Raw genomic sequence first — 10,218 nt, 5'->3', positions numbered from 1 at the left:
CAGGGAGGAGTCCTCAGCGCTGGGATCTAGGAGTCAGGGCAAGCAGGCATAGTCATTCATCCTTCAGGGAGGAGTCCTCAGCGCTGGGATCTAGGAGTCAGGGCAAGCAGGCATAGTCATTCATCCTTCAGGGGGTCCTCCTCAGCGCTGGGATCTAGGAGTCAGGGCAAGCAGGCATAGTCATTCATCCTTCAGGGAGGAGTCCTCAGCGCTGGGATCTAGGAGTCAGGGCAAGCAGGCATAGTCATTCATCCTTCAGGGAGGAGTCCTCAGAGCTGGGATCTAGGAGTCAGGGTAGGCAGGCATAGTCATTCATCCTTCAGGGGGTCCTCCTCAGAGCTGGGATCTAGGAGTCAGGGCAAGCAGGCATAGTCATTCATCCTTCAGGGAGGAGTCCTCAGCGCTGGGATCTAGGAGTCAGGGCAAGCAGGCATAGTCATTCATCCTTCAGGGAGGAGTCCTCAGAGCTGGGATCTAGGAGTCAGGGTAGGCAGGCATAGTCATTCATCCTTCAGGGGGTCCTCCTCAGAGCTGGGATCTAGGAGTCAGGGTAGGCAGGCATAGTCATTCATCCTTCAGGGAGGAGTCCTCAGAGCTGGGATCTAGGAGTCAGGGTAGGCAGGCATAGTCATTCATCCTTCAGGGAGGAGTCCTCAGCGCTGGGATCTAGGAGTCAGGGCAAGCAGGCATAGTCATTCATCCTTCAGGGAGGAGTCCTCAGAGCTGGGATCTAGGAGTCAGGGCAAGCAGGCATAGTCATTCATCCTTCAGGGAGGAGTCCTCAGCGCTGGGATCTAGGAGTCAGGGTAGGCAGGCATAGTCATTCATCCTTCAGGGAGTCCTCCTCAGAGCTGGGATCTAGGAGTCAGGGTAGGCAGGGTCAAAGTGGAGAAACTGCCTCTAGTTTTCTGGTACAGTTCTCGTTTTTTTCCTAATGGTGTTTGCTCTCTCCATACTGATGCCTGGTAGAATGGAAAAGCAACAATGAAGGGACTCGGTAATTAAGCTATAATAACATTGCCTTAATAAATGAGCTCAGGATCATCTGAATAAAAGGATAAAAAGGTCTAATAGCAACAAGATAAACTTCAAATATATTCAAATAAAATTTTATTTGTCTCATACACATGGTTAGCAGATGTTAATGTGAGTGTAGCAAAATGCTTGTGCTTCTAGTTCCGACCATGCAGCAATATCTAACAAGTAATCTAACCTAACAATTTCACAACAGCTACCTTATACACACAAGTGTAAAGGAATGAATAAGAATATGTACATAAAAATATATAAATAAGTGATGGCCGAACGGCATAGGCAAGATGCAGTAGATGGTATAGAATACAGTATATACATACGAGATGAGTAATGTAGGGTATGTAAACATTATATAAAGTGGCATTGTTTAAAGTGGCTAGTGATACATTTAATTACATCAATTTTTCATTATTAAAGTGGCTAGAGATGAGTCAGTATTTTGGCAGCAGCCACTCAATGTTAGTGATGGCTGTTTAACAGTCTGATGGCCTTGAGATAGAAACTGTTTTTCAGTCTCTCGGTCCCCTCTTTGATGCACCTGTACTGACCAACGCCTTCTGGATGATAGCGGGGTGAACATAGACAATAGACTTGATATAGACAATAGACGTGTGCAGTAGATGGTGTCACTGGTGTAGAGAGCAGTAGGCAGGAACCAGTCGCAGGTTTACAACTACTGAATTTATTTAAACGCCATGGATCAAAGCGGGACGAAACCCAAACGCTGTTATGCTCAAAATATATCTTCATAAACAAAAGGCAACAGGGCGAATCCAAAGCGCAAAATATAAAGTACTCAGGAAATAGTAGGAGAGATTCCTCTCAGGAAAAAAAGTAACATTTACAATGACCGACAAAGACAAATGGCAGAGGGAGTACATATACAGTGATAGAGTGGGGATTGGAACCAGGTGTGTGTAATGATGACGAGACAAGTCCGGGGTTGAGGAGTGAAGGGCGTTTGCCAGCAGTAGGTTCGGCAGCAGCTAGAAGGCCGGCGATGAACACCTGAGCTGGACAGGAGGGGGAGCCAAAGTGAAGGCTGGTGTGACAGACGGTAAGCTAAGGAATACCATTTCTCTTTTCTTACCAATTCACTGCTGTCCAGTTCAACCAGGTCATCTTTAGTTATTCTTGTTCTTAAAGCCATAATCAACGCACGTCCATTGGATGTAGTTCCTAGAAGTCATAGACATCAATTCAATGCCTATTCCACGTTGGTTCAACGTAATTTCATTTAAAAGACTTGGCTTCGTTGCAGATGACACAACTGTCGTCCTTGACCTTTGGAGAGTCTTTCGCCCTTTGTGACCCTGGCAGATTTGACTTAAGGGGTCACCCTGAACTCAGCCCACAATGCCTCTGTCCTCTTATATCACAACTGTTATCCTTTCCAGAGTCTTTTGCCATTTTTGGGGGGGCTGACTGATCTTCTCCTGGTAAGTTCCTGCTTAAAGTACCACTTAAGGAGTTTATTTTTGGGTATCTATACTTTACTATTTATATTTTTGACAACTTTTTACTCCATACATTTTCCCTGACACCCAAAAGCACTTGCTACATTTTGCATGCTTAGCAGGACAGGAAAATGTTACAATTCACGCACTTATCAAGAGAACATACCTGGTCATCCCTACTGCCTCTGATCTGGAGGACTCACTAAACACACATGCTTCCTTTGTAAATTATGTCTGAGTGTTGGACTGTGCCCTTGGCTATCCAAACATTTAAAAAACAAGAAAATGGTGCTGTCTTGTTTGCTTAATATAAGGAATTTTATACTTTTTATTCTTAAGTACATTTTAGCATTTGCATTTACTTTTGATACTTAAGTATATTTAAAAGCAAATACTTTTAGACTTTTACTCAAGTAGTATTTTCCTGGGTGACTTTCACTTTTACTTGACTCATTTTCTATATAAGGTATCTTTACTTTTATTCAAGTATGACAATTGGGTACCTTTCCCATCATTGACTGCAACTATATTTAGGAGCTTTACTAATATGCCGTGTAGCAAAAGGTCAAATCTATGTTTGTTGTGTGCCACCTAGTGAATAAAACATTGAACAACCAACCGGACAATATGATTTGACCCGGACACACAAATCCCGTTTACGAAGGCATAGAGTCTCGCGATGTTTGACAAGGCTTTCCCATTCGTCCGCCATTCTTGTGGCTCTTTGCAGTAGAAGGGCACGAAGAGAGCAGTGCCCAGTTAACCAAGGACTTGGCACTTTGTCTTCAACCATGCTGTCTAGGATCGTTTTCGTTTCAGGTATGCAATGCCGGCCTTTTATACATAAGATTGAGTTGAAATAGTAGTAATGCCACGAAAGGTGGCTGACTTGAATCTGAAGGGTAAAGTCAGGAGAAGAAGGCCGCAGTCACATTGAATGAGCAACATGCAAACCTAGCAAGGCTAACGACGGCTAGTAAATCTAACTATAAATGTTACTTGCAAATGTTAATTTGTCCAATTTGGGTAGGTATTGCAAAAGGTTTTGAAATAGTTAGCTAAATGTCAAGGTAAGTCATTGTTTTTTGCGATATTAGTTAAACTAAAGTTAGCCACTGACGTAAACTAGACTAGCCTCTGATCTCTGCCCTTGGCTAGCCAGTACATCTGACCCGCTTGTTTACAACTGCACTAGGGTCAGACCACATTTCTGTGTAGATTAAGACACTGTGGAGCCGAAGCGACATATGGCTCAGAAAACATACATTCATCCAGGGAGGAGAAATGCGTTGCACTTTGAATTGTCCCATTCTCCCAACTGTTACACTGAGAAGATTGAACGACTGCTAGTTTAATTAAAATGCAGCTTTTGACCTCATTCTAGATTGCAGTAGCCACAGCAGCCATTATGGAATGGCACCTAGCGTTGAACAACAAAGGAGCTGATTGGCTGACACTTCAATTCCAAATTGGCTGCTGATTAGGATCTGTGCTTATCTATTTAATAATGATATATTTTTTTTATCAGATATGATGCATTTAAAAAAAAAAATCAAATAATGTAACAGTTTTTGAAAAAAGTCAGTTTACGTTAAGTACATTGTGGAGTTTTTCTCGTCTACCATGTAACTAGCAAGCTAGAGACTATTGAATTCTGGAAGCTTGCAAACTAGCTGGCATGGTAACGCTTGCAGATGTCATGGCTATTACGCTTGACGGCTGACTAACGATGTCTAGCTAAAGCTTGTCAGTGTGTACAGTTCACAAGCACATTCTCTTTGTTTGATTGCATAAGTAAATGTCCATATTAATCTCTACTATTATGTTCAAAATTGAGCAACAGGGCACTCTTTCATGCAGCCACGGTCTCCACATGTTTTTCTTTCATTGACACTTTAGTGACATTCGAAACATTTGTACATTTGTCTTTTCAGTTCTATTGACTGTTGTTTTCTCCTCTTCCAGCCAATGCTGTAAAAAGCAGTGGTCCCCTCGGCGCTGGGTATGCATCTCCTATTATGACTTCCAACCTTTAATTGAAGCTAGATACATCTGCTTGTTTTACATGCAGGAAATCAATAAATGCAAATTCACAACACTAGATCTCATTTTTATGTTCCAGTAGTTTTATTATGATTTGGCAAACATTGGTATTTGATAAATAGACATATAAACGGAAATAAGGGTGACAAAATTATAATGGTCACTCTACGTTGAAGATCCTCTGTAGTTCCTATAATAAGTCGTCTGTCTGTCCTCCCAGGCTGGTCCAGCTGTCCCACCTCCACACGTCCCCCAACAGCCAGGCCCCAGTCCCCGCTCTGCCAGAGAAGGGAGGCAAGACGCGCCACGGCATCATCCCTGAGGAGCTCTTCCAGCTCCTGTACCCCAAGACTGGAGTTACAGGTCAGCAGAACTTCCCCAAACCTGGAGCAATGTTCAGATAGAAATATGACATGGAGAACAAACTTGCCTCATGTAGAATAATAACTTCAGCTTTATTCATTACATTTCTGTCTACATGATCAACGATGTTTGCCTGAATGTGGCCATAAACGTTCACTCCCCTCACCTTTCCTCTTCCTATTCTTTCTCTTCTCTTCTCTTCTCCTTTCCTCCTCCCCTCATCTCCTCCTCTTCTCTTCTTCTCTTTCTCCTCCTCTTTTCTTCTCTCTTTTCTTCTCTCTTCTCTCCTCCTTTCCTTTTCTTCTCTCCTCCTTTCCTTTTCTTCTCTCCTCCTTTCCTTTTCTTCTCTCCTCCTTTCCTTTTCTTCTCTCTTCCTTTTCTTTTCTTCTCTCTTCCTTTTCTTTTCTTCTCTCTTCCTTTTCTTTTCTTCTCTCTTCCTTTTCTTTTCTTCTCTGTTCCTTTTCTTTTCTTCTCTCTTCCTTTCCTTCTCTTCCTTTCCTTCTCTTCCTTTCCTTCTCTTCCTTTCCTTCTCTTCCTTTCCTTCTCTTCCTTTCCTTCTCTTCCTTTCCTTCTCTTCCTTTCCTTCTCTTCCTTTCCTTCTCTTCCTTTCCTTCTCTTCCTTTCCTTCTCTTCCTTTCCTTCTCTTCCTTTGCTTCTCTTCCTTTGCTTCTCTTCCTTTGCTTCTCTTCCTTTGCTTCTCTTCCTTTGCTTCTCTTCCTTTGCTTCTCTTCCTTTGCTTCTCTCTTCCTTTGCTTCTCTCTTCCTTTCCTTCTCTCTTCCTTTCCTTCTCTCTTCCTTTCCTTCTCTCTTCTCCTCCTTTCCTCCTCTCCCATCTACTCTCCCTCACTCCTGTCCTGTTGTCTCCAGGGCCCTACGTGCTGGGTGCTGGGCTGCTCACGTACATCCTCTCCAAGGAGATCTACATCATCAACCACGAGACCTTCGCTGCTGCCTGCATGGGTACCGTCATCATCTACGGTGTCAGGAAGTTCGGCCCCGACGTTGCGGCTTTCGCTGACAAACTGAATGAGGTGGGGAATTTATTCTCCTGAGTATGTTTGGCTTATTTGATCATCAATTGCAGAAGTTCTTATCATACATGTTGTGCTCTGGACTGCTTAAAAGATGCACACAGCCTCGTTTCTACTGAATTTACAATTGAGGCTTTTTGGCCCCTCCCCTTAACCTCTTGGGGCTATGTGGGACGCTAGCGTGCCACCCGTGGTGCACCCTATCATCAGCAGGTGCATTTCAAGAGCGGCAAATTTGAAACCAAATAAATGTCAAAATTCAAATTTTTCAAACATACAACTATCTTACACCCTTTGAAAGATAAACATCTCCTTAATCTAACCACGTTGTCCGATTTCAAAAAGGTTTTACGGCGAAAGCATAAAGTTAGATTATGTTAGGAGAGTACATTGACAATATCTGTGTGTAATGTTTTGTCAATTCAAAGACAGGCGTCACCAAAACCATAAAACCAGCTAAAATGATGCACTAACCTTTGACAATCTCCATCAGATGACACTCCTAGGACATTATGTTAGACAATACATGCATTTTTAGTTCTATCAAGTTCATATTTATATCCAAAAACAGCGGTTTACTATGGCATTGATGTTGAGGAAATCGTTTCCCTCCAATAACCGGCAGTCAAGTCAACACCACAAATTAAATAATTAAAATTAGAAAACATTGGTAAAATATTATATTGTCATTTTAAAGAATTATAGATTTACATCTCTTGAACGCAATCAACTTGCCAGATTTAAAAATAACCTTACTGGGAAATCACACTTTGCAATAATCTGAGCACTGCGCCCAGAAAAATACGCTTTGCGATACAAACGGCCATGTTGGAGAGATCTAAAATCGAAAATACTATGTAAATAATCCATTACCTTTGATTCTCTTCATCAGATGTCACTTCCAGGAATCCCAGGTCCATAACAAATGTAGTTTTGTTCAAAAAAGCTCCGTGTTGTTAGCACATGATCTAAGCCAGCCGGACTTCTCGTCATGAACGAGGGGAAAAAATATATTTACGTTCGTTCAAACATGTCAAACGTTGTATAGCATAAATCATTAGGGCCTTTTTTAACCAGAACATGAATAATATTCAAGGTGGACGAATGCATTCTCTTTTAAAACGTATTGGAACGAGGGTACCCAACATGAACTCGCGCGCCAGGAGTCTAATCGGACATCATCGTTCCATGGCTCTTGTTCGGTCAGATCTCCCTCCAGAAGACTCAAAACACTTTGTAAAGGCTGGTGACATCTAGTGGAAGCAATAGGAAGTGCCAAAACATTAATAAGATCCTGTGTGTTTCAATGGCATAGGCTTAAAGGTAATTCAACACATCAGGTATCCACTTCCTGTCAAAATCTGTCTCAGGGTTTTGCCTGCCAAATGAGTTCTGTTATACTCACAGACACCATTCAAACAGTTTTAGAAACTTTAGGGTGTTTTCTATCCATATATAATAAGTATATGCATATTCTAGTTACTGGGTAGGATTAGTAACCAGATTAAATCGGGTACGTTTTTTTATCCAGCCGTGAAAATACTGCCCCCTAGCCCCAACAGGTTAATGCCGGCCAGTCCTGAGACATTTTCATATGTTTGAGGAAATGGATCCGTACTGCAAACTGTCCGTCATATGCTGTGTCCCTCCTGAGGCGCGTAGTCTCATAGCTGACCTGTGACCCTGACCTTCTGACGTCGGCTGTGTGGGTTTTTTTTTTGCAGGAGAAAGTTCAGAAGGCTCAGGAAGTGAAGGACCTGGCCATGACCAGCTTGGCTCAGGCCATCCAGGATGAGAAGAAGGAGCAGTGGAGGGCAGAGGGACGTCAGATGCTATTTGATGCTAAGAGGGTGAGTGTGACCAATGCAGGTTAGAACGTGGGTTTCCTGTATGCATTCAAGACCGTGTTTGAATCTGAGGTAAAACCTAGGCTCGACCATACACACCCAAATTAGGTGAAATCAAGCCAATTTAAAAAGCATTTGATAAGAGACCTATTGAATATGGTTTTTAGTCTGCGTAACCACTCCTAGGGCTGGTTTTCTGGACACAAGTTTAATTGAGGGTAGACCTTGATTAAAAAGCATTCTCAATGGAGAATATCTGTTTTTAATAGAGTCTTTTAGTCCAGGACTTGACTTTCTCTGCGTCTGGGAAACCCGACTCTAATGACGGGATGATTTTGACATGAGATGGTGTACTAATGTTTTCAACTGTCCTCTTCTCCTGTCTTCCACTGTCCTCTACTCCTGTCTTCCTCCTCAGAACAATGTGGCCATGCTACTGGAGACCAACCGCAGGGAGAGGGTCCACATGGTGACCAACGAGGTGAAGAAGAGGCTGGACTACCAGATCGCCCTGCAGACCCTTCACCGCCGCATGGAGCAGGAACACATGGTTAACTGGGTGGAGAAGAACGTTGTCACCAGCATCACCCCCCAGCAGGTGGGTTAGAGATGGGAACATTACATATTTGACTAGAGTGTGTGTGTGTATATGTGTATATACACTGCTCAAAAAAATAAAGGGAACACTTAAACAACACAATGTAACTCCAAGTCAATCACACTTCTGTGAAATCAAACTGTCCACTTAGGAAGCAACACTGATTGACAATAAATGTCACATGCTGTTGTGCAAATGGAATAGACGACAGGTGGAAATTATAGGCAATTAGCAAGACACCCCCAATAAAGGAGTGGTTCTGCAGGTGGGGACCACAGACCACTTCTCAGTTCCTATGCTTCCTGGCTGATGTTTTGGTCACTTTTGAATGCAGGCGGTGCTTTCACTCTAGTGGTAGCATGAGACGGAGTCTACAACCCACACATGTGGCTCAGGTAGTGCAGCTCATCCAGGATGGCACATCAATGCGAGCTGTGGCAAGAAGGTTTGCTGTGTCTGTCAGCGTAGTGTCCAGAGCATGGAGGCGCTACCAGGAGCCAGGCCAGTACATCAGGAGACGTGGAGGAGGCCGTAGGAGGGCAACAACCCAGCAGCAGGACTGCTACCTCCGCCTTTGTGCAAGGAGGAGCACTGCCAGAGCCCTGCAAAATGACCTCCAGCAGGCCACAGATGTGCATGTGTCTGCTCAAACGGTCAGAAACAGACTCCATAAGGGTGGTATGAGGGCCCGACGTCCACAGGTGGGGGTTGTGCTTACAGCCCAACACCATGCAGGACATTTGGCATTTGCCAGAGAACACCAAGATTGGCGAATTCGCCACTGGCACCCTGTGCTCTTCACAAATGAAAGCAGGTTCACACTGAGCACATGTGACAGACGTGATAGAGTCTGGAGACGTCGTGGAGAACGTTCTGCTGCCTGCAACATCCTCCAGCATGACCGGTTTGGCGGTGGGTCAGTCATGGTGTGGGGTGGCATTTCTTTGGGGGGCCGCACAGCCCTCCATGTGCTCGCCAGAGGTAGCCTGACTGCCATTAGGTACCGAGATGAGCTCCTCAGACCCCTTGTGAGACCATATGATGGTGCGGTTGGCCTTGGGTTCCTCCTAATGCAAGACAATGCTAGACCTCATGTGGCTGGAGTGTGTCAGCAGTTCCTGCAAGAGGAAGGCATTGATGCTATGGACTGGCCCGCCCGTTCCCCAGACCTGAATCCAATTGAGCACATCTGGGACATCATGTCTCGCTCCATCCAACAACTTGTTTTAAGGACATTACATCAAAGTTGGATCAGCCTGTAGTGTGGTTTTCCACTTTAATTTTGAGTGCGACTCCAAATCCAGACCTCCATGGGTTGATAAATTGGATTTCCATTGATTATTTTTGTGTGATTTTGTTGTCAGCACATTCAACTATGTAAAGAAAAAAGTATTTAATAAGATTATTTATTTCATTCAGATCTAGGATGTGTTGTTTAAGTGTTCCCTTTATTTTTTTGAGCTGTGTGTGTGTGTGTGTGTGTGTGTTATGTATATTTATATTTGACCCTTGACCTTGCTCATGCCTTTCTGTCTGACTACCCGTTTGTTCGTTCTGTGTTTCAGGAGAAAGCGAGTATCGCCAAGTGCATCACAGACCTGAAGGTGTTGGCTAAAGTCCAGCAGGCTAAGACCGCTGCATAACTCACCACTGTACTGTCTCTAGACCGTCGCCACTGAACCCCCAACTCATTGATGGCCACTTTTCATTACAAATCAACTATTTCCTCTTAACGATATGGTCTCTGTCCATGTTATGAGTGTATATACACATCGACTGATCATAAAATAAAAGGTTAATTTTATTCACCTACCTTCTAGTTTGTCGTTATTAACCCGGCTCAT

At 43.6% G+C, this 10,218-nt stretch overlaps 1 protein-coding gene across 1 annotated transcript; it reads left to right on the top strand.

Moving 5' to 3' along the window:
• Window positions 1-3,229: 3,229 nt before the first annotated feature.
• atp5f1 (ATP synthase, H+ transporting, mitochondrial F0 complex, subunit b) lies at window positions 3,230-10,178 on the top strand. The gene is given in 7 exon segments (NM_001139691.1): window positions 3,230-3,311; window positions 4,458-4,494; window positions 4,756-4,898; window positions 5,766-5,929; window positions 7,654-7,779; window positions 8,195-8,374; window positions 9,940-10,178. Coding segments are annotated over 7 exon segments (756 nt in total). The 5' UTR covers window positions 3,230-3,283; the 3' UTR covers window positions 10,018-10,178.
• Window positions 10,179-10,218: the final 40 nt, after the last annotated feature.

Source organism: Salmo salar, chromosome ssa15, assembly GCF_905237065.1.
Source record: "Salmo salar chromosome ssa15, Ssal_v3.1, whole genome shotgun sequence".
In the NCBI taxonomy this organism is placed as follows: domain Eukaryota; kingdom Metazoa; phylum Chordata; class Actinopteri; order Salmoniformes; family Salmonidae; genus Salmo; species Salmo salar.
The sequence above is the reverse complement of the archived record's forward strand: the minus strand, read 5'-3'. Positions and strand labels throughout refer to the sequence as shown.